This window comes from Dermatophagoides pteronyssinus, unplaced genomic scaffold (assembly GCF_027571235.1).
Source record: "Dermatophagoides pteronyssinus isolate colony J.1.1.1.1 unplaced genomic scaffold, Derpt_VIB-CSIC_2022.12 sq0002, whole genome shotgun sequence".
NCBI classification, from domain to species: domain Eukaryota; kingdom Metazoa; phylum Arthropoda; class Arachnida; order Sarcoptiformes; family Pyroglyphidae; genus Dermatophagoides; species Dermatophagoides pteronyssinus.
The window spans coordinates 3,449,939-3,473,621 of record NW_027461526.1 but is presented as its reverse complement, the minus strand read 5'-3'; the positions used below and the strand labels follow the sequence as shown (position 1 = coordinate 3,473,621).

Genomic DNA, 23,683 nt, shown 5'->3' with positions numbered 1-23,683 from the left:
ATAGAGGACGTTGATTATTCCCAAATTAAAAAAAAAGTATTCGAAATTTTTATTCGATCAACAAAAAAAAAGATATCGACGAATTGATAATAGACAAATGTTTTTTTTGTTTCGATAGTAATCCATAGAAATATTTTAAACTCGATATGATTATGATTGATTTTTGATTGATAAGCTCTCACACATATGGCCAATATCTACGAAAAATTTTGCATTACTATGTTTATTTTAAAAAAATGAAATGATTGACATGACCAATATTTTTTTATTACAATAATAATTCAAGATGAGTTCATCAAATAATTCATTCATGGATCGCCGACAAATGAATAGACATTATTATGCCAAACAAATCGATTCATCGGAATTGATTCAAGAAATTCAACTTAGTTTAATGTATCTAATTCGAATGATATTTTCAGCTATTCAATCATCAATAAAACATTTCGTTAAGCGAATCATCCATAGATTGAATGAATTGTACATAAATTCTGCATTGAATATTTTAGTTTTCAAATTGAGAACTTGTAAGTTTTATAAAAAAGATAAGATTTTTTTTCGAATAAAAAACAATACCTATCACATCACAAGATTCATTGATCAGACAAAGTCGACAAAATGGATTAATGGAATGGCTACAAAAACAATTATCATCACCATCGTTTAAGCCGAATAATTTCAATGACGATTGGCGTGATGGAATACGTTTATGCGCACTTTGTGAAACAATCAGACCTGGATCTTGTCCTCGTTTTGATCTCCTTAATCCCAATAATTATGTCAATAATCTCAAATTGGCATTTTACCTTATCCGAAATAATCTGAACATACAAACGGTACATTTATTACATCACGTGAAACGTATAGTTTTTTATTGATTTCATCATTTATACAGGATTTAAATGTTAACGAAATATATGAATGCCATAACGAAGCTAAAATAATACATCTATTATCTCAAATGAAAAAAGTACATACAGAATCAATGTTACTAAAATCAGATCCTATTCGTACACGTCATTCGAAACAATGGATAAATCAAATAATTTCCAAAATCAAATATCTTGAATCACATGATCAATTTTTAAATGATTATAAAATTAAAGGTATGGGCATAACATTAGGTGTTCGTAGTCGTCGGACACGATTTAGCATCTATTATGCATCCTATCCGCGTGAATTTTCGTTTATCATCGAAATATTAGGTCCGATCGGATCATTTTGTTCCGAAAAAATCGAAATTGATAATAGTAAACGATTACAAAATGTAGTTCGGTCAAGTTTTTATCGTGATGAAATGACACAAAATTTAACGATGAAAGCAGCAATGAAAATCAAATACAACCGAATGAATTTAAAAATACCATTCTTTTTTGAATTGATGGACGATCATATTCTAATCACTTATATACCACTTTATGCCGGTGAACATCAAATAAGTATCATTTGGCAAGGACAACATATTGTTGGATCACCATATTATGCTATGATCGAAGAAACGGAATATCTTCAACAAGAATCCAATGAAATAGGACCGAAATTTATACCTGGTATGCAATATCCATTATGTTTACTTCGAACAGATCAAGAATATGGATTAGATGAAATCGGAACAGTCATACGAAAAAAAACGATACGAAAATCGATTATAATCAAAGGAAAAGAATATGATTACTATAACTATTTGGAACGATTACAAAAATCAAGGCAATTCGAATATCCATTTACGAATGTTCAGGATATTTTGAAAGAAATAAAAATTTCCAATGATCATAACAAAAAACCAATGTCAATTTCGGACAGTTCACGAACATCGTCTGTAGATTCTGAATGTTTAACACCTAAATATTCACCAATACAACATCAATTGTCATTACCGGAAGAATCTTTAGACGATAATGTGAATCCATTATCAAAGGATGAACTTTTGGAAAATGTAGAAACAAAATCCATTACACCACGAATCAAATCTAGATTATTTTCAATGAAAAGATTACGATCACATAAATCATTGAATGAAAATAATAATGATTCAAATGAGATTGGTAAAAAACTAAAAAGTAAATTTAGATTTCGAGATCGAAAAACTTAATTTATAATGAATAAAAAATTTTAAACTTGTGCGTAACACCATTTATGAATGTTGATGGGATTGGAGAAAAAAATCTGCGTGACACAGCAGTTCGAATTATTATTTTAATTGTGACAAGAAAAATCATTCATTGTTTCAAAATATTTTTTATCCATTCGAAAAAATGTCTCAAAAAGTTTCAAATTTTCTTGCCAAACAGCAACAATCATCTTATGCATCTTATTGGGTGACATTTGATGAATTGTATAATAAAAAACTTTGGCATCAATTGACAATCAAATTGTTGGAATTTATTCATAAAGAACAGCCAAGAAATTTGGTCGAAATCTATGATAATTTCATTTCGGATTTCGAAACTCGAATCAAAAGTTTATCTTTGGTTGAGATTACTGTGTTTGTTGTGAAGGAGATTTCGAATCATGAAGAAAAGTTACAATTTATCGACAAAATAAAAGGTGAGATTTTATCATTGAAATTTCATTCTTTTTCAAATGCAATTTTTTTTTAATAGAAAAAGTCAAAAATGATTCTTTGGCAGTTATTTTGTGTGGAATATTGAGCGGCCAAATCAAACTAGAAGTTAATGATTTCAAGGGTGCCAAAGAAATAATTGAGAGTATTGATCAAAAGATTGACAATGAATATGGTATCACAACTGTACATGCACGTTTCTTTCAATTAGCATCGGATTATTATCAAAAAATTGGCGATCACGCTGAATATTATCGTAATGCACTTCGATATCTTGGTTGTTGTAGTACAGCTGGTATTGAAATTCAAGAAAGCGATGAAGTTTTAGCTCAACGTGCTTTTACCTTGTCATTGGCTGCTATACTTGGTCAAGATATCTTTAATTTCGGTGAATTATTGCTTCATCCGATTCTTAAAAAATTAAAACCCGAGCATGAATACATGCGAGAATTATTGTTCGCGTTCAATTTTGGAAATATGGCGAAATTCAACGAATTGAAACCAAAATGGCAAACTCAACCAGATCTTGTTGTACATGAAGCAGATATGCGTAAAAAGATTTGCCTTTTATGTTTAATGGAGATGGCTTTTGCATCGCCAAATGCTGTATTGACATTCGAGAAAATAGCCACCTCAACTGATTGTCTAAAGAATGATGTCGAACTAATGGTAATGAAAGCATTATCCAAAGGTTTAATAAAAGGTCACATTGATGAAGTTGAACAAAAAGTCACCATCAGTTGGGTACAACCACGAGTATTGAATAAAGATCAAATTAGAGGGATGCGTGATCGTTTGGATAAATGGATCAAAGATATTAATGATTTCTCGCGGATTTTGGAGAATAAAGCACAGGATATTATGGCTTGAATTTAGCAATTTCATCTGAAAAAATGAAATATTTTACAATAAAAATGTACAATTTATTACTTTATAAAGAAAAGTTTATTGAAAATAACATTTTAAAAAATGAATTTTTAAAAAAATTAAAGTTGGTAAGTTGATGTTGTACTTGATAGACCATTATAGACAAAAGTATTATCGATAGGAATATATTGACAGGTAATTATTTTGATCGCTTCTTGTGCGGCACAACCACCGATAAATGCGCTGATTGAATGTAATTCACATCCACCATATCGACAACTTTAAATTGAAGTGAATTATAATATCGATAAATCAATCATAGTAGGAAAATACTTACATTTCATGAACGAGATCATCTTTGATCACAATACTACAACCAGCTTCAAGACAAAATTCTTTAAATTCTCTCTAATATAATAAACGTTGATAAAAATTAACAAATATTAATATTTTACAATGTCAAATACAATACCTTCAATTCGGAAATATCAACTTCATCAATGTTTTGACCGGGAAATCTTCGATGTTTCGAATAGAAACGATCGATCAGACGCATAAGAATGTAGAAACGTAATTCATCGGAATCGGATTCTTCTTCATCATTTTGTAACCGCAATGTTACCAGATTACGCATTGCTTTACTTTGCAATTCCTGATATATTGGACTGGTTCGTATGATGCGTAAATATCGAACATTTTTACAAAACAATTGAATATCCGAATCCGGTACAGTCGAACATTTTAATGTATCTTGAATGATTTTTGCTAAACATTGTGCATCTTCTCTAGCTTTGGTTTTATATAATTTCTGTAAACGAACATAATGTTCAGAACCAGAATTCATATCTGGTATACTGCCTTTTAGTGGCAAACAATCATAACGGTCAATGAATTCATTTAGGGCTTTCATCATGATCCAGAAATTTAAATTTGATGATTTTTGTTTCAACATTGTCATATCTAGTTGTTTTGCTTCGTCCAAAAGAGTTTGTAGATTTTTCGGTATTTTAGGTGAATCATAAAATATTTTATTAACTAATTTATAGGCTTCTTCAAAGTTTTCCAATTCCATTCGTGCACCACCAGATTCATCAGTAAATGATTGACAAGAATTACTTTCTTGCAAATTAAACATTTCATCTTTGATCATGGATATCAAAGCAGATTTTTCACGGTGATTTCTTGGAATTTCATTCATATTTTTCTGATATTTCACACGCCATTGGAGAAGGTTTTTGTAGATAATCACTAAAGAAGGTATCCGACTCAATTCTTGTCTGGTTGAATCTTCAAATGCTGGAAAAGAATGAAAATAGGAACTAAGCTCTGGAAATAGTTCAGTTAATCGAAGATCTTCAAGTGTATTATCGGGATGTGGTTCAAGAACACAATGTTCTTGTACTTGAAGACGAATGTAGCCCAGAAAACCGATAGATTTGACCACTAACAATGGTATGTTCAATGACCACATTTCCTGGCTTAATCTATTCAATGATCGTTCATCTCGGATGCCACATGCAATGACTAAACTGAAATTGGTAAAATAGCTAACATCTTTATCTAATAATGTTTCGAAATTTTCATGTAAATAATCTCCTTTCTTAACATCTTCATTCATTTCAAGAAGAAATGTTGCTGCAACTTTGGCTCTTGATTGTCCAATCGATCCTTCTACCGAAAGGAAAAAATTACTATCGGCATCATCTTCGCTAACGGTTTGATCATCGATAATTGTAAATGCACGAATTCCGGGCAATACAAGATTCTTTAATACTTCAGTTCCAACAACATTAGCATTTATCAAACAAACATGTGATGTTTCCAAAGCTTGTTGTCCATTTTCGCCCCACAATCTGAAAATGACATCCATGAAAAATTTTTACGACAAAAAATCAATAAAAATAAATTTACCGTATCTGACGATCATAACGTTTACTTTTTTCATTTTCCGGTGATTTTGGACTAGGTGTATGAATCGAAGTCATGGAGAAAAATTTTATTTATTTTTATTAAGACAAAATAGAATCAATGTTTTTATTTTTAATCATAAAGAGATAGAAATTCGGACAACAAACATCTAAACATGAAAGCATGCACAAACTTGTTTCAGTGCCACAACTAGATGGCATTACGCTACAGATTTTTTGTAAGAAATAACATTTTATAATTTATGAAATATTTTTAGATAATTTGATTTCTGATAATGACATTTGTGGTAAAGTTTTAAGCAATTCTTCTACACCTTTTTCAATCGAAATGGTCGAACGAAAACCAAGTCGTTTGATTTTCTCATAAGAAACTTCATAATCTCTTTTATCTTTATCCTGGCCGGTTACGGAAACACGAATCGAACATGGAAATGGCATCTGCTCGATGATTTTTTGTGCAGCCATTTTTTTCGTCATATTCATCGATTCATCGCCAACATTGAATATTTGTTCCTTCATTTTTGCATAATGTGATATTGTAAAACAAAATGCATGTGCAGCATCACGAACATGAAGAAATGTGCGACGAAAATCTGCTTCATACAAATCGATTTCACGTTCATTCAATAAAATTTGTGTGATATTATTGATGAGCAAATCTAAACGCATTCGTTGTGAAACGCCAAACAATGTGGCCAATCGTAAACAAACACCACCTTTGGATAAGATCATTTCTTCCGATTTGGATTTTGTTTTACCATACAAAGTTAACGGAGAGATGGGTGTTTCTTCTGTACATAATCCTTTGATAGCACCATAACAAGATCCGGTTGATGCAAAAATTAACTTTTGATTTGGTCGTATCAATTCAACGATATTAGCTGTTCCTGTTTCATTTACCTCGATGGCCAATTCTGGATTCTCATCACAAGCAGGATAACCAACAATTGCAGCCAAATGAATAACAGTGGTGATTTCATCGGTCAATACTGTACGTAATTCATTTGTGTTACATATGTTTCCTTTAATAATTCTTAGATTTGGATCTGCAATGACCGAAAGCAGTGAAGAAATGCCATAATAAAATTGATCGAATACGGTCACCATATAACCATGTTGTAAAAGTTGTGGAACCAATGATGATCCAATGTAACCGGCACCACCCGTAACAAGTACGTGTTCATTCGTAACGAACGAAATTAATCGATCATTTGTACATTCAGGCATCACTTCGAATTCACTTGAAATCAATTTCTTGAATGATGTCCAAGCGTAAAGTCAGTAACAACCAATTCTAATATTGATAATCAAACAAAAAAAATTGTATTTTATATGTGGCGCCAACCCAAACTATAAATTTACACACATATACACATTGCCCTCGAGGGCACTAACTTACCATAAGTGTAGAAACACTCGTGTTCACATCGTGCTAGAAAAAATCGATAATATAATGCAAACACATGGCAAAAGCAATGGCGCCCGATAAATCACCCTGCAATAAAATATATAAAGAATGTTGGAATGTGTAATATCTAGTTTTTTTTCTATCATCAAATATTACTTGAATTATTTATCAAGGACAGTTCTTTTTTTCCATATGAAAAAGTTTGGGCAACAAAAAAAAAATTATTGCAAATATTTACATGGGGTAACAACAAGCAATGATTGATTTGATAAATTCAATTATTCATCAATTTATTATCGTAATCGTCATCACTGTTTTTGTTTGTTTTTTGATGGTTCACAAACAGGTTCAAACTAGCTAATAGCAGTAGCTTATTTGTTCTGGGTGAAATTAAAAAATTTGAACGAAGTAAAATTATCAACAATTTCGAGTATTAATTTTTATTCAATTTGTTCTGCATACATGCAATCAATTCTGTTCATTTATTTTTGTTTCGAAAATTCAATAACGGTAATGTTCCGGCTTAAATGGACCATTTTTGTTGATACCCAAATATTTAGCCTGTTCATCTGTTAATTTAGTAAGTTTAACACCTAAATGCGGTAAATGTAAAGCAGCAACTTCTTCATCCAAAATTTTAGGCAATGTATAGATTCCTAGATCATGTTTTTTGTTAAACAATTCTATTTGTGCCAAAACTTGATTAGTGAATGAATTACTCATGACAAAACTTGGATGACCAGTTGCACAACCAAGATTGACTAAACGTCCTGCAGCCAATAATATAATATGTCGACCATTTGATAATGTATATCGATCGACTTGAGGCTTGATATTGACTTTTTCAATAGCATTTTCATCCAACCATTTGACATCGATTTCACAATCAAAATGACCAATATTACAAACAATAGAGTTATCTTTCATATTCATAAAATGTTCACCACGAATAATATCTTTACAGCCAGTAGTTGTAACAAAAATCGAAGCTCTTGATAAGGTTTCTTCCAATAAGGTTACTTCATAACCTTCCATTGCAGCTTGTAATGCATTAATCGGATCTATTTCAGTGATGATCACTTTACAACCAAATCCAAGTAAACTTCTTGCCGATCCTTTACCAACATCACCAAAACCAGCTACAACAGCAACTTTACCGGCTAACATAATATCAGTGGCACGTTTAATACCATCCACCAATGATTCTCGGCAGCCATAAAGATTATCAAATTTAGATTTTGTAACCGAATCATTAACATTGAATGATGGAACTTTAAGTTCACCATTTTTCAGCATACGATATAGATTATGAACACCTGTAGTTGTCTCTTCGGAAATTCCACGAATACCAGGCAAAAGTTCGGGATACTTTTGGTGAACAAGAGCTATTTTAAATAAAAAAATGTAAATGAATAATTGGTCCAATAACAATTCAACTATTACTATATTACCGGTTAAATCTCCACCATCATCGAGTATCATATTCAATGGCTTTCCATCGGGAAAAATCAATGTTTGTTCAATACACCAGATATATTCAGCTTCGGTTTCACCTTTCCAGGCATAAACCGGAACACCACGAGCAGCTATTGCAGCAGCAGCATGATCTTGAGTGGAAAAAATGTTACAACTACTCCATTGAACATCTGCACCTAATTCCATTAAGGTTTCAATCAAAACTGCCGTCTGAATAGTCATATGAAGACAGCCAGCAATACGAGCACCTTTCAATGGTTTTGTTGGACCATACTTTTCACGTAATGCCATCAGACCAGGCATTTCATATTCGGCCAACATTATCTCTTTACGACCAAAATCGGCCAATTTGATGTCAGCTTTAAATAAATTTAATTGAAGACGATTAATATCAATTTAAAATTAATAGCTTGAAAAACTTACCAACTTTATATTTCGGTTTTTGTTCCGTTATTTTCAATGTTTCAGGAACAGTAACATTTTGAACTACGGCTGCCATTTTGTATTATTGTAATTTTTTTAGATCAAAAATCAAAAATTATGAATTAATGAAACGACGACGAAAGAAAATAACGCCAGAAATCAAATTCTAAATGATTTTTATATGCGCCACCACGCATTTCGGTAACTCACTCATTGCAACCATGCTTTTTTATGCGCAAGCGTAATTCGAATTAATTGCTGATTACGAAAAAAAACTTGTGGCCAAATCATCGATCAATTGTACATCGTATGATCGACTTCGATTTAAATGTCGTTCGATTTTCTCGAACTCTAATCAATTATTTAATCATATCGTAATAGAATATAAAAAAACCATTTGCAAAACAGGAAAGACATTTGTTGATTATCATTATGATGATAATCATTTGGATAGACCAAAATAATCATCAAACTCTTTGTTTGAAATCTTACTTTTTTTCAATTTTTTAACCATTCTAGCATCTGAATTTAGTTCTTCAAGATCTAATTCATCAAAGATAATTTTTCTCGTACGTCCTTTCATCGTTTTATTGCGACGAACTTTGCGTATTGTTTGGACAATTTCTGGATTACGTTTGAAACCGAATTTTTTAGCCGTATTACTTTCTATTTTTGATACTTGTTCCGAATCATTGTTTTTGATAACTTTCTTATCATATAGGATTTGTTTAAATTTTCCAACAATCTTAGCATCTTCATCACTACCTTTAAATTGAGTGGAGCATTTTTTTGCCTGACGTAATTCAGGCATTTTAGGCATCGTTAACAATCCATAACCATTGGCAATATCAACCACATCACAATTTTTAAATAACCATTTAGCCATCAGATGTTTAGATGAATAAGTTCGAATAAAACTGACAAATGCTTCTATTGACATTTGATAAAAATTGATATTTCGTTTCAATTCGGATCGAATCCAATTGAACAGCGATTCTTTTAATTGTAAATCCGATTTCAATTCATTTTGATCGAATTGTTGTACATCGATACCTCTACTTTTAGAATGATCAACAAATTGCATTTCATGGCCAAGACAAAACAATAATGAATTACCATAAGTGTTGATCTGATGAGCTGAACGGCCACAACGATGAACATAGTTTTCAATGGTCAACGGTAAATCGAAATGTATGACCCAATCGACTTGAGGTATATCGACACCACGACTAACAACATCGGTACAAAGCAACAATGAATGATTTGTTTCACGAAATTGATCATAGATTTTTTGTCTCTTATTCTTAAGTTTTCGATGTAATTTAAGTAGTAAAATTTTGTTACTACTTAGATAACGATTTAAAATTCGTTCAAAATAATTCACTTGTGCACACGTCGATGTAAAAACTAGAAATTTTTCTTTCGAATGTTGTCGAATAAAATCAATAAGAAATGGTAATTTATCTTCAGCTGATTCGAAAACGATATACTTATTCATTAATCTATTGGGCATATGTAATTGATTTGGTTTCAATTTTTTCAAATTCTTTTCTTTGATTTCGATTTTCATAGGATTTCTAAGGCCAGCTCGAATTAATTGACTCACTTCTTTTGTTTGTGTTGCTGAGAATAGAGATGTTCGTCGTAATTTTGGCAGATAGTCAATTATATCGTTCAACGTTTTTTCAAAACCTAAATTCAATAATTGATCAGCTTCGTCCAAAACAAATACTTCAAGACATTGACGAATTTTCGAAGAAAAAATGGTGGATTTTTCAAGTAGATCAAACAGTCGACCAGGTGTAGAAACAATTATATTGGCACCATTGTTAGCATAGTTTCGTATATCTTTATCAGTATTACTACCACCGATTAGCAACATCATTTTAAAATGGAATTCATCTGAATGATCGGTGAATATTTTGAATACGTTGAAAATCTGAGTGGCCAACTCTCGAGTTGGGCTAACAACCACAGCTCCGATATCATGTTTTTTAATTGCTTCTGCTCGTGATTTACGTATGAGTATCTGCAAAATTGGAATAACAAATGCCAAAGTTTTTCCGCTACCAGTAACAGCTTCAACGATTAAATCTTTGTTTGTTATAAATAACGGTATTGATGCAGCTTGTATTGGGGTCATAGATTCGAATTTGAATTCATTTTTAATAATTTTTTTCAGTTCGGAATCAATATCCAAAGAATCCCAAGATAAATCCATGTCGAAATAAAAAATTGATGATTGAAATAAATTGGGAAAATTTCCACATGGATTCTATTCAAACTGCATAGTGCTCAGATTGGGTTAGAATAGCTATCAGACTGGACACATGTGAATCCATGGATCGATGTTGATTATTTTTTAGTTTTCATATATGAATCCATGGCAGAAATAATTAAGGAAAAAGAAGAAATCCAAGAATTTCTAAAAAATCTAGGAATTGAATATCGATTCAGTTGTTATTCAGAAAAAAATCCTCAAGGATGTCAACTATTAGGTGATTATTTATCTCAAATAGATAATGACTATGAAAAAGCCAACAAAGTTTATAGAGAAAATTGCGATGAACGTAATTATGGTCGAAGTTGTTCGAGTTATGGAATGAATCTGTTGAATGGTCGAGGTAAATAATACATAATCAAATTATTAAGAATAAGTGATTAATTTTTTTTCTGATAGGATTTACAAAAAGACATCGAGATTTCAAAGCTGCGTTAAAATATTTCACCAAAGCATGTGAATTGAACGATGCGACTGGTTGTGATTTTGCTGGAAAAATTCTTGCCGGTTTTGAACAACCATTACTAAAATATATTGAACCAGATTTTGAAAAAGGTTTAAGTTATCTAGAACGTGGCTGTAATCTTGAATCTTCCGGACAATTATTTGAATCAAGTGAAAGCTGTTATGCAGCTGCTTTTATGTATGCATCAGGTATAAAAGATAAGCTACCACATAATAACGAAAAAGCCATCAAATTCGGAACAAAAGCTTGTGATTTAGGAAATATGAATAGTTGTAAATTAGTATCGATTGTTTATAAACGTTGCAATAACGAAGAAATGTCCGAAAAATTTATGGCCCATTATGAACGATTAAAGAAACAAGTTACCGAAAATGTTAGCATTGAAATGCAACGTACATAATGTGTTTGTTACATTTTTTCCTTTGTTGTTATTTAGCATATGTATAGTTTTTCTTTCTTTTTTTTTAAATTTTTAATAAAAAAAATGAAAAATTAATTTATTTGAAAAAATCGAAAAAAAATCTTTTTATTTACAGGGAAACAACATTTTTCTATTTACATATTTCAAATGCAAAAATAAAAAACAGATGAATAAAATGACAATTGACAATGTTAAAAACTTCGATACATACAATTATGTATGAGTTTCATCGATAAAACTTTTATTATCGATTCCACCATTATTATTATTACTGTTGCTGTTGTTGTTGCTATTGTTAAACTCTTTCAATGTATTCGGTGAAGCCGTTGATAACGTACCGGAATTTCGAAGACTTTTTGGTGCCGGACGACTATTAATATTATTCGAATTGGGTGTTGATGATGATGACGATGATGATGAAATGCCATTTACAACATGTGGCGGTTGTGGGGCTGCCTGTTTATTATTAAGATGATGATGATCAGCAATGATGGATGAATTGGGCGAATATGAATTTAGCTGAAAATGACTTGCAATCGTTTTATCAACATATTGTTTCATTGCTTCAGTTTTAGGATTTGATGATTTTGATGATGACCAATTATCATTCAAACCATTCAATCGACCATTCAATGATGTACCATTATATTTTATCGTATTTGTTGGTGACATTACGGATGTAAGTTTATCCTTTTCCGTTCGATCTTGTTTCATCATGTTTGGACGATTTTTTTTATGTGGCATTGCATAGTAAAGTTTTTCCCAGAACCATTTTTCACCCCATACCAGATAGGTTTTTGTTGTTAGCAAAAAATTAAGATCTTTATCCAGTTCATCTTTTGGTGGAAGATTACCTCGTACTATAACAATTAGGCGATCCATTTTATCTTCCAACATTTGATAATAGGCGGTATGAAATTCTACTTGAAACCAAATAGATCGAATAAAACTTTCGGACAGTATTAAAATTGTGCGTTTCGAATTCTGTACACTATTCACAATGTTCCAACTGATAAGATTTCCAGGTAGCCAATCACGTTCATGGATACAAAGTCTATAGCTATTATTTTCTGTTCCATTTTCCACATCCATCGATGATTTATTTGTTGATTTAAGTGTTGCAGATTTTTTGAACACATTTTCCGGTACAACTTGATCCACTTTACCTTCATGGATGGACAATCCATTCTGAAGAATTAAACTAACTTCATTCATATCATGTGGTTTTTCAAGTTTTTCAATCAATTCCATCACTACATCACGATCCGAACTTGAGTATGATACAAATGCATCGTAAATTTTTTCTTCATCAAGATCGTCTTCGGTGAAATTAAGACAGATGAATATCGGATTCAGATGAATGTAAATAAATGCCAATATGGTTTGTTTGTTTCTATAATAGAGTACCGAAACGACAAACAATGATGATGCCAAAATTACACAGATAATTGATAATGCCATCAATGCTGTATTGCTTGTTGGTGGTATTAGTACAGGGCAAAGATGTTCATCACTCATATTGACAATGACTAAACTTGACGAATTTGTATCAATTGTTTCACGATCACATTTGATCATATTAACATCGCCAATTAAACTTGGATGACTTGAAAGCCATTGTTTAAAATCACGAATATAACAATCACTTCCCGGTGGTAATGGATCATTATGACAATCAATCGGATTATTACCCAAGAATAGTCTTGGTTTAATTGTTCGTGGTGATCTACGTGTTTGATTAGTTTGAACAAGCGCATCAAAATTTTCCAATAACGATAACGGTATCTGTTTCAAATTATTGTTTTGCAATGATAATTTTTTCAACAAAACCATTGAACCAATTGTTTTGTTATTCAATCGATTCCAGGACAATTTGCTTATATTATTTTTGTCCAATAAAATTTCAACAAATATTGGTTTATCATCAATATCACTTTCGTTCCATTTGATCATCGTATCAATATTATCAACTGATTCAATATGATTTTCACGAAGTTGAAATATTACACCTTGAACTGATGGAGCGATACCAGCATCTTTCAATGATATATTATGATAATTAGATAGGTTTATTTCATCTGGAATGACATAAATATTACGATTATCACAGTCGATAATAGCAGAACGATCTGAACTTCTATAATTACAATCACATTCTTTGGGACAAATCCGTTCATCATCGATCGTACAGATTAATTCGCTCAATTTGAGATTATCCAATGGACGATTAATCAAATTTTCCGGACTATGACAAGTAACTTTTGGATTCGCATCAATCATGAATATAATTTTTCTATTGATCGTATCAAAATGTTTCCCATAAAGACGGCCAACAGATTTTGTATAATTAAGGAATGGAAAAAGATGACAATCACAATTGAGAGGATTATTGTCTAATCGAACTAGCGTTTCTTTAGTAACCGTAGCTTGTGAACGATCAGTAACTGGAATTGTAGATAAAATTTCCTGTACATTTACAGAATCAAATTGATTATTACTGACATCTAATCGAAATTGAGATTCCAGCGAAGCCATTTGATTTGGAACCCATAATGTTCCAGTAAAATTATTATTTCGTAAATTTATTTCGGCAATATGAAGATAAAAATTCCAATTCATTTGCCGTATATCTGAATCAAAATCGAATAATTGGTTATATGACAGATCGATTTTACGAAGATAACCACCAAGACCAAATGGAAGTGCATTGGCTGCAATTGTATTGATTGTAGTGATAAGATTGTGACTTAAATCTAGCTGTTCAAGTTCACGTAATACCATGAATGTCATTGGTGATATCTGCTGCAATCGATTCGATGATACCGATAGTTTACGTATTTTACGCGCTTCAATAAACAAATTTTCCGGCAATTCTGACAGTTGATTTTTATTCAGATTCAATTCAACTATTTCGGTCGAATTGATTGTAAAAATATCAGCACTAATTTGTTCGATTTGATTGGATGAGAAATCAACTTTTGACAATTTAGTATTCCATGCGAACAAACCATTCAATGTAAGATTTTTCAATTGATTTCGTTTCATATTGAGTGAAAGCAAATTGGGTACATTACGAAAAAATTGTCGTTGATCAATACTGATTGCTGTTAGATTACAATGTGCAAGTGATAAATTCGATAAACTTGTCAATCCATTAAATAACTGGGCGGGCAATGGTTCCAGTTGATTGTTCTGACTAATATCTAACGAAATAAGTTTTTTGTTCGACTGAAATAGATATTCGCTCAGATTTTGAAATTGATTTCGATACATTGTCAAAAATTGTAGATTTTTCAACGGTTTGAATGTATAATCATTGAGGTGAACCAGATGATTATGTGAAATATCTAAAATTTCCAAATGTGATAGATTGGTGAATGCATTCGGATCAATATGTTTGATAGAATTATGTGATAAATAAAGTTTTTTCAATGCTGTACCAGCAAATTTGAATGCATTGGCCGGTATTGCTTCCAAATGATTTGATCGTAATTCAAGAAATTCCAGTTTATCCAGTCCTTTTATAACTTGAAACATAACATTCGGTATACTAGATTCTTTGATAAAATTTTTCAACCGTAGATCTTTTAGATTTGGAAGTATGCGAGCAAAATTAAAAACATTATCATCCAACATAATAATCGGTCGATTTTCAATGTTTACATCATTAATGTTATCCTCTTCAAAATTGATCGATTCATTTTCATTCGCAATAGTCGTTGATGATGAAGTCATATTTATGATCATATCATCTGGTTCAATGTTATTCGGATTATCGGGTGACATTATGGTCGTTGCTATAGGAATCATAGGTTTGATGGTCGTGGTTGACATCGATAATGATGATAATGATGATGATGAATTGATTCGACTATCATTTTCAGCATTCATCAAAGTAATTAACGTTTCATTAATAATTTTATCTTCAGGATCAACGACGAATGGATCCTCTATCGACAATGATCGTCCTAATGGCGGTAATGGTAAAGGTAATGCCGTTGTTAAATCCGAAAAATTATCTCCACCATTTTGATTGCTATTTACTGTTGTTTCTATATTTAATGGTAGTACTTCGGTAGTTAGTGTTGTTGTAGTAGGTATAGTCAGAGATGATGACATTTCATTTGTGCTCATAGTAGTGACAATTATTGAATCCCGATTATTATCATCATCATTATGGTTAATTAAATGTTCATCATTGCTTTTTCGTTTCATTCGTTTCGGATGATTAACGTTATGAAATTCATTTAAAACAGATGATGAATGTGTGTTGTCATATGTTTCAATAGCATAGCTATCAATATCGTTAAGATCAAAATCGGTCAACTGTAATTCTTCCAATGTTCGTAGATCGCTCAATAATGTGTTTAATTGTGTAACACTGACACGTTTACGTGATTTTATTACTAATGTTTTTATCGATGGTAATGTATCGAAAAAATGTTGTTGACCAGTTGTATTGATACTGAAACTATGTGAACCAACAGTAGATGTTAAATGAAAACCACCATTCTGTGTTGATGATGTTTGTGTACGATCCAATATAAAACTTAATGGTAATGTTTGTGGAAGTTCACAATTAGAAATCACAAAATTATCGATACGATCGATGCCAAAACCTGTAATAATTAAAAAGAAAAAATAATTATAATTAATTGATGAATATTAATATTTGAAAATGATTAATTCAAATATTAGAAAAAAAAACCTTGAAATAATGCAGGCTTAAATGCAGGCGCCCCTTTATCACATTCAATCTTGAGAGTTTGATGTTGAACATCATATTTAACAATAAATGCAATCGGTATCTCACCACCATAATCAAATTCAATGCCATCTTCAGATTCTAGCCATCGATTATTTTCATTATGATCACTATGATCATTCATGGCACTTGTTGATGATAAAGAATCTTCATCATATGAATTCATTTCATTACCACTTAAAAAGCAGGTAATTTCCCAACCACCTTCATCTTTGACCGTACAATCACATTCAGGTGTTAGCATCATATTTGACATAATTAAATCATGGTGATGAACAGAAGAATTGCTATTTTTAAAATGTAAATTATTTAAAGATGATGATGATTTTGTTGGCATTGTTAAACGTGGTATTAGATTAACATTTGGACAGCTAATATTATATAGTTGCCCTTGAATATTTTCAACCATCAATATAGCTGAAATGAAAATCATTATAATCACAATGGTTAATGGTGGATACATCACATTATTTGATTTATTATTATACAGATTGAATGATGATGGTAATGAAGTCTTTTTCGATTGATAATGATGATTTGTAAATAATAAAAATGGTGATTTAATCATCGATGTGAAACGATGATTATTATTATTATTTTGTATTGATAATTTGGCCATTATATCACTGGATTTTAATAATAATGATTGTTGTTGTTGTCGTTGTTTCTGATGTTTTGTTGTTGATGATGAATTTGGCACTGATGATCTATCAACATTGAACATTGTCATTGTTGTCTTTGTCGGATCTTTGGCATTATCATTATTATCCATCCAATAATGTTGTAATGAATGGTTGTTGATTTTATTATTATTATTGTAAACAAAAATTTGTTTCGAATCCATTTTTATTTAATTCAATTCAATATTGATGTGCAATATTGCCAAAAACAATGATATTTACATTCTGGGTGTTTGAAAATTTGGAAAAATAAACAAAACAAAACAAAAAAATTAGCAAAATATAATAGCAACGGAAATTCAAGTCGAAATAATGAATGAAATTTTTATAAAATTTAATTCATTATGTATTTTGAAAAAAAATGTTTTATTATCTCTATATATTAATGTTTAATGTTAAAGTCTCACGGATGAATGCATCCTTTCATTTTTTTTACTGTTGTTTTTTTTATAAATAACATTATCTAATGGCTAGATTTTTTCTTGTAACGTCTACAATTGTAAAAAGTAACGGAAAATTCATTAGGTACATTGATGATGATAATGTTTCAAAAAAACATCATCATTGGGAAAAAAATGTTTGGACAAAACATCAACAAAATATTATATATGGTATCATTGGCGTTAAAGAATGGGAAAAATTTATATTTCTCAATCTTGTTTTTTTGTTTCTGTACCGTTATTATCAAACAAGCACAATTTCATGTCTATTAAGATAAAAATAATAATGTCACATAAATAATTAAAGGTGAAAGCATCATTATTTTGAAAAAAAATCATATGGGAACCGAACTGATCATTATCATTATGGATTGACAATATACAAACATTTCCGAACCATGATGTATCAACGACAACAACAACGAAATATCAAAGAATCTTTTTTTGTTGTTACATGCAAACTGTATATTAGTTTAATAATTATATCCCCAAAAAAACAATGAAATGTTAATAACAAACAAACAAACGAATTGATCGTATTATTTTTTTTATTAGTTAAAACTACATATTAAAAAAAGAGAAAAAAATATTATGCCGACTTTATTTTCAAACAATCAAAAAAGAAAATGACGTTACGCCTAGTTCAAACAATTCAATCGTGTGCAACAAGGTGCAAGGTGATTTTTGTTCATGATAAAGGTGAAAAAAGTAATGTTGTTTTTTTTCTTTCGAAATTATACAGGTTTTAGAAAAGAAAAACATGCGGTATATATGTATGACCGGCATCAAGGACAAGTAATTAAAGGAAGAGAAAAAAAATGATAATCATTTGACTTTTGGAAATATAGATAGATAAAAGCAAAAAAAAACCATATTTTTCGAAGAATTGTGTCATAATTAGCCTAATTTTGTTTGTTCCACATATATATTGTGATTATCATGATACAAGTGGAAAAAAAATAACAGGTGGAATATATATTGATCCATTGAAACAGATGGTTATTTGATTTATTTATCTTTTTTTTGAATGATGTGATCAAGATTAGATTAGATTAGATTAGTTTAGAACTTTATTATGTGATAAGTGACAGTTGAGAGAAAAGAATGGAAAAAAATTCACAAAATGATGTGAATGGAATGATAAAACTAACTGGAAAATAACTTAATTTTTCAAGAATCTTAAGGATACAAAATTGAAAAAAAAATAAAAATTCAAATTGGCCCCAATTGATTTAACAATTATCGATCGATCGAAATTAATAGATCTCAAATAAGGAACATTTTTGCTGTTGTTTTCTTGCCTATCTTATCTTGATTCGATGTTTGGTTTCGTTAATTTCTATTTATTTGATAAATGAAACAGAACTTCATTTGTAACCTAGATTTGATTGAGGTGAGAAAGAGAAAAATATGCAACTATGGCCAATGGTGACTTTGCAAACTTTGTGTTTTTTTCGTGTTGCAAAAAGGTTATACATTTTATTTATTACAAAAAAAAATAGCGAAATTCACACTGTTTTGGCCAATGAAATACTGGACAATATCAACATCAACAGCCAAGCCTTTGATAATTTCATTTTGCTTTTTCTGTGCTAAATTTATGAATAAAATGTATTGAATTGGAATCGGATAGATAAATCTTTTTCTATCATTTTTTCGATCATCATTATCATAAAGTCAAAAAAAAAAATTTAATATCCAAAATTTATAAATATTGTACTCATTTTTTCGAAATTCAACCTAGTTGCTTTGTTTTTTTTAATGAATAATGTCGGACATTTATCATTCGAAACGTCAACAACACCTTCACACCTGTTGATGATGTTGGTGGAAAAAAAAGAACAATGATTGATTGATCACACATTTGACAAACGATTTGGTTACAACTACAAGTAGAAAAAAAAATCATCTTAAAACGTATATGGTAACCCTAGATTATTATTATTCCATCATTGAAAATTTTTGAAAAAAACTATATTTTGTGTTGTCTATATGCTGTAATCGAAACATCATTTAATCTAGCCGAAAAAGATTGCATCTTACTCAGTGTTGATGAATGCAATATGCAATCATTCATCAAAAAAAAATTCTTTGTTATCATTAGAAAAAATAGGAAAATGCATTGTTTCGGGCTTATGTTGTACATGGAAAAATAAATTATGCAAAAAATGTATACTTTGTTTTTGATTAGATTTTTGATGGTGTATCATCATCATCATAATCATAATGAACAACAACAAATAATGAAATGAAAAGCGTCCTTGAAGCCAACCGAAAAATCATATTATCTAAGCAAAAAAAAGGATGTTTCGATTAATAAAATCTTTCTAAATAAAAAAAAGTGTCCAATTGCATCGAATGAATAAAAAAACATTGAAAAAGCTTAGACAAATTAACCGAGATCAATGAAAATTGTTCTTATTTTTTTACATTTTACGATTAAATTACAGTCAAGAAAGTGAAAACGTCTAGTTTTATTTGATTTTCTTGATATTCAAAATGATGAATGAATAACTTTTTTTTGGGTGATCGATATATATTCATCATTAATATTCAAAAGGAATCTCAAAGAAAGACACGCCAAATTGTTGTTTGTTTCAATAATGAGGCGGCAAGATTTGAACTTTTTCAACTTTTTTTTTTTATTTCTTGAAATATGAATTATGCAAATCCAACTAATCATCATAATCAAATTTGAATGAAAAAGTTTTCGGGATACAACGAAAAGAAATGCCTGGATCAAAGAAATAAAATCTCAATTGAATATTATTATTAAGGAGAATAAAATTGACAATCAATCCTAAAGTAAAAACGGAAAACATCATTCCTGTCATAAAGAAATTATGTTTGATGAATGAATGAATGAATGAATGAATGAATGACTGAGACCAGAACAACAAAAATAATAATTTTCAATCAAGAAAAAAAAGCAGTGTTCTTCCTGTGTAATGTTACAAAGGATTTGATGTTTCTTTGTGTCTTCTTTTCTACTATTGTATCATCATCATTTTGACAAAATTTTCGATAGGAAATTATTATTATTTTTCAACTTACCATGGAATGGCCAGAATTTATTTGTTTGAAATAAATATTTTTTTCGTTGAATTTTAACACACTTTTTGTCGTTCATTCATTTTTTTGCAAATCTATTTGATTGGTGAAAATTATAATTTATTTTTCAATTAAACAAAATGGATGGCCATGAACAATGTCAATGATATGGTCATCACACATATCATATATGTTGATGATAATGATGGCAATAGTCAATATATGAAAAAAGAAGTCAATGTTTTTTTTCATGGTACGTTTGATGGATTTGAGACCTGTTTTGGATTGTCTGTCTGTTCATGACCGATACAAAAAAAAACATAAATTTCAATTTTCAATAAAACAAAACAAAAAAGAAAAAAAGATGAATGATTCGATTTTCTACATCAAAAAAAACAAAAAACAAAAGAAGACTTCGAATCGATCGATTATTGATTATCTATAGCAAATAAGAATGATAAAAAAAATGTTTTGAAAATTCACGATTACGAATCATTCGCAAAATCAAAATTTACAGGTGTTCAAATGATGAACTTTTCACAAAATGAAGATTTTCCAACACAAAGATAACAAGTAAAAAAAAATGATTTTGTTCTATGATATTATTATGGACAAATGTTGTTTTTTTTATCCATAACAATAACAAGTTTTTGAAAAATAAATCAGATGCACAAACATTGAAACAGACACTGAATAAATGAATGAATAGTGTGTGCATGGAAAGCGGGAGAGAGAGAGAGAGAGATTTAACCAGGAAATGAGCCTTTTTCTGGTTTATTATTATTATTATTACGATGATGGGATGGAAGATGGTTTATGGACAAAAGAGAGAGAACAAGTGGATGACGTTATTATTTATTTTTTTTCGAAATAATTTTGCTTTATTTTGCAATGATGATGACAATTTCCAAATTAAATATGAATAGAGCACAATGATTGAAAGTTAAAACAACAACAACAGCTACAAAAGAGGGATGATAATGATGATCAAGCAAGAATGTTGCGATGTCAATAAAATAATTATTAAATAAATTAATTTAAAAAAGAAAATGGTGTGATGCTGATGCGTAAAATAGTTTTTTGTTTTTGTTTTTTGGATTACGATTGGATGATATTAATAATCATTGATTAATTTAGAAAAAAAAACAACAAAGAATATCAAATGCATTTCATTGAAAAAAAATTAGCTGATTAGATTGATTCAACGATCTGGTTTAACGATACGTTTGAATGTTGATCATTATTTTTTGGATGATAATTTTTATTTTTCTTATTCATTATTTGATAATGTTCACACAAAATCAATCACAAAAATAAACATCTTTATCGAATGAATATCATTTATTGATGATGATGATGATTTTGTTGATACGCATCATTTTTGTTAGATTTATTTATTTTGTTATCAAAAAAACTGATAAATAAAAATCAATTTAAATGTAAAATCCGATTATTTTTGGCCGGATATTTTTTTGTTGTTGCTTATCTCGATATTGTCGTTGATTTTGGTAGTGGCATTTTTATTAATTTAAAAAAATTTTTGGATGATCAAGAATTTCCAGATTTTTGGCTGGTGAATCGGAGTTTTGCAATCAGAGAAAATTCTTTCTGGAAGAAAACAAAACTGGAAATATCAGAAAATAAATTTATCTCATTAGCCGATATCGACGACGACACTGTATGCTTGAATTTAAACAAGTGAAATGAGCAACAAGTGAGCTTCAAAGTAATAGGATTTTCAATCTTTGAAATAGCAAATAAAGAATTTCTACCAAACATGTCTGTTCGATATTATCATCGAACATTGACAGCGTTGTGTGTGTGGCAATATTGATGGTGGTAGTCGTAGTATGGCATTTGTGTGGCAGTTTTGTTTTCAGATTCAAAGCTGAATATTTTTTTTGTGATTTTTTTCTGGATTTTTAAAGTATTTTTGTTCTTCACTCACGAAAACTCAACCACCACTTGTTGCTTATTTCATTTTATACTGTTAAAGTCAAGATTTTCGCTTATCTTTTTTTCAGCTATCTTGAATGGATAGTTACAAAAAAAAATTGAATGAAAGAGATGCTTGATGTTAGTGTGTCGGTATATCTGGAAATACAAGTTTCAATTTTTTTTCTACTTCTTCTTTGCCTGATTTAAAGACTATGATAAACATATACAAACCACTTCTATAAATGTTCATTGATAATAATGATGCATCTTCTTCTTCTTGAAAAAGAAAATCTACCGTTAGATCTCATTCGTTTTTCATTTGAAAAAAAATGAGATAATAACCATAATATTCATTTTGATTGATGCTATTTTCGGTTAATGATGTGATCATACTTCAAACGGATGCATTCAAACAAACCAAAAAAAGTTTCCAGTTTACTTTCTGAATACATTGACCATTCAAATCAAAAAAAGAAAAAATGAAAATGATTATGGTCAAGTTTAATCATTGAAATAGGGTCTTAATAATTTTTCATTCCACTATTTCAACAACAATGACAAAAACTTGACTGATATAAATTATATAGCTGGGCGGAATTGAACTTTTGGAATTTCATTGCAAAAATCGGAAAAATTTCTCAGAAGAAAAAAAACAAAAATGTCGCTCATCAAAATCATATCCTGATCATTAATGAATAATAATGTTGAAAAAAACAACATAGTTTGATAAATTAGATTGATAGATATCAAGGATGTTGAATCCAACCAAATTAGGTAAATGAAAACAAAAAAAAAACATCGATGAAATGAAAAAAAAGACCATAAAGATTCATTTTCTTTTCAAACATTTGATTGATTAAATATTAATACCACGCATTTTTATTATGTCAATGATCTTTTAACATTCCACAAAAGTAACAATCCTTTTCAAAAGTTTAATTTAATAGCGTAATTTATAGTATGAAAAAAACATAAG

The 23,683-nt window shown here is 29.9% G+C and overlaps 7 protein-coding genes across 7 annotated transcripts; 2 read left to right on the top strand and 5 right to left on the bottom strand.

The window, feature by feature from the left end:
• Nucleotides 1-121: 121 nt before the first annotated feature.
• On the top strand, nt 122-3,598 carry Rpn9 (regulatory particle non-ATPase 9). The gene is made up of 4 exons (XM_027338758.2): nt 122-527; nt 592-836; nt 896-2,060; nt 2,604-3,598. The coding sequence occupies exons 1-4, from the start codon at nt 287-289 to the stop codon at nt 3,431-3,433; spliced, it is 2,481 nt and encodes an 826-aa protein (XP_027194559.2). The 5' UTR covers nt 122-286; the 3' UTR covers nt 3,434-3,598.
• APP-BP1 (Nedd8-activating enzyme E1 regulatory subunit APP-BP1) lies at nt 3,486-5,484 on the bottom strand. The gene is made up of 4 exons (XM_027338789.2): nt 5,342-5,484; nt 3,903-5,283; nt 3,768-3,838; nt 3,486-3,709 (listed from the first exon to the last, which is right to left on the bottom strand). Exons 1-4 carry the CDS (start codon nt 5,413-5,415, stop codon nt 3,550-3,552), a joined length of 1,686 nt encoding a protein of 561 aa, XP_027194590.1. The 5' UTR covers nt 5,416-5,484; the 3' UTR covers nt 3,486-3,549.
• LOC113789321 (GDP-D-glycero-alpha-D-manno-heptose dehydrogenase-like) lies at nt 5,451-6,585 on the bottom strand. The gene has a single exon (XM_027338843.2). It carries the CDS (start codon nt 6,583-6,585, stop codon nt 5,599-5,601), a length of 987 nt encoding a protein of 328 aa, XP_027194644.1. The 3' UTR covers nt 5,451-5,598.
• A 595-nt stretch (nt 6,586-7,180) lies between these two features.
• Nucleotides 7,181-8,865, bottom strand: Ahcy (adenosylhomocysteinase). The gene is made up of 3 exons (XM_027338833.2): nt 8,666-8,865; nt 8,218-8,601; nt 7,181-8,151 (listed from the first exon to the last, which is right to left on the bottom strand). Exons 1-3 carry the CDS (start codon nt 8,739-8,741, stop codon nt 7,268-7,270), a joined length of 1,344 nt encoding a protein of 447 aa, XP_027194634.1. The 5' UTR covers nt 8,742-8,865; the 3' UTR covers nt 7,181-7,267.
• Nucleotides 8,866-8,871: 6 nt separating this feature from the next.
• LOC142646299 (ATP-dependent RNA helicase DDX55) lies at nt 8,872-11,010 on the bottom strand. The gene has a single exon (XM_075824842.1). The coding sequence runs from the start codon at nt 10,884-10,886 to the stop codon at nt 9,108-9,110; it is 1,779 nt and encodes a 592-aa protein (XP_075680957.1). The 5' UTR covers nt 10,887-11,010; the 3' UTR covers nt 8,872-9,107.
• A 38-nt stretch (nt 11,011-11,048) lies between these two features.
• Nucleotides 11,049-12,009, top strand: Coa7 (Cytochrome c oxidase assembly factor 7). The gene is made up of 2 exons (XM_027338884.2): nt 11,049-11,289; nt 11,346-12,009. Exons 1-2 carry the CDS (start codon nt 11,049-11,051, stop codon nt 11,810-11,812), a joined length of 708 nt encoding a protein of 235 aa, XP_027194685.1. The 3' UTR covers nt 11,813-12,009.
• Nucleotides 11,860-21,797, bottom strand: LOC113789198 (uncharacterized). Its single transcript, XM_075824839.1, has 3 exons — nt 20,773-21,797; nt 16,542-17,503; nt 11,860-16,452 (listed from the first exon to the last, which is right to left on the bottom strand). Exons 2-3 carry the CDS (start codon nt 17,440-17,442, stop codon nt 12,047-12,049), a joined length of 5,307 nt encoding a protein of 1,768 aa, XP_075680954.1. The 5' UTR covers nt 17,443-17,503; nt 20,773-21,797; the 3' UTR covers nt 11,860-12,046.
• Between the last annotated feature and the right edge of the window lie 1,886 nt (nt 21,798-23,683).

What these genes read in the sequence shown, in the direction of transcription:
- APP-BP1 (XM_027338789.2), bottom strand. Translation starts at nt 5,415, where the DNA reads ATGACTTCGATTCATACACCTAGTCCAAAATCACCGGAAAATGAAAAA. An exon ending in CGTTATGATCGTCAGATACG is followed by an intron (nt 5,284 to 5,341) that starts GTAAATTTATTT and finishes TGTCATTTTCAG; the next exon opens with ATTGTGGGGCGAAAATGGAC. An exon ending in GATGATCTCGTTCATGAAAT is followed by an intron (nt 3,710 to 3,767) that starts GTAAGTATTTTC and finishes TTCAATTTAAAG; the next exon opens with TTGTCGATATGGTGGATGTG.
- Rpn9 (XM_027338758.2), top strand. Translation starts at nt 287, where the DNA reads ATGAGTTCATCAAATAATTCATTCATGGATCGCCGACAAATGAATAGA. An exon ending in AGTTTTCAAATTGAGAACTT is followed by an intron (nt 528 to 591) that starts GTAAGTTTTATA and finishes TCACATCACAAG; the next exon opens with ATTCATTGATCAGACAAAGT. An exon ending in GATTGGTAAAAAACTAAAAA is followed by an intron (nt 2,061 to 2,603) that starts GTAAATTTAGAT and finishes TTTTTTTAATAG; the next exon opens with AAAAAGTCAAAAATGATTCT.
- LOC113789198 (XM_075824839.1), bottom strand. Translation starts at nt 17,442, where the DNA reads ATGGATTCGAAACAAATTTTTGTTTACAATAATAATAATAAAATCAAC. An exon ending in TAAGCCTGCATTATTTCAAG is followed by an intron (nt 16,453 to 16,541) that starts GTTTTTTTTTCT and finishes TAATTATTACAG; the next exon opens with GTTTTGGCATCGATCGTATC.
- LOC113789321 (XM_027338843.2), bottom strand. Translation starts at nt 6,585, where the DNA reads ATGCCTGAATGTACAAATGATCGATTAATTTCGTTCGTTACGAATGAA.
- Ahcy (XM_027338833.2), bottom strand. Translation starts at nt 8,741, where the DNA reads ATGGCAGCCGTAGTTCAAAATGTTACTGTTCCTGAAACATTGAAAATA. An exon ending in AAAACCGAAATATAAAGTTG is followed by an intron (nt 8,602 to 8,665) that starts GTAAGTTTTTCA and finishes ATTTATTTAAAG; the next exon opens with CTGACATCAAATTGGCCGAT. An exon ending in TGATGGTGGAGATTTAACCG is followed by an intron (nt 8,152 to 8,217) that starts GTAATATAGTAA and finishes TATTTAAAATAG; the next exon opens with CTCTTGTTCACCAAAAGTAT.
- LOC142646299 (XM_075824842.1), bottom strand. Translation starts at nt 10,886, where the DNA reads ATGGATTTATCTTGGGATTCTTTGGATATTGATTCCGAACTGAAAAAA.
- Coa7 (XM_027338884.2), top strand. Translation starts at nt 11,049, where the DNA reads ATGGCAGAAATAATTAAGGAAAAAGAAGAAATCCAAGAATTTCTAAAA. An exon ending in GAATCTGTTGAATGGTCGAG is followed by an intron (nt 11,290 to 11,345) that starts GTAAATAATACA and finishes TTTTTCTGATAG; the next exon opens with GATTTACAAAAAGACATCGA.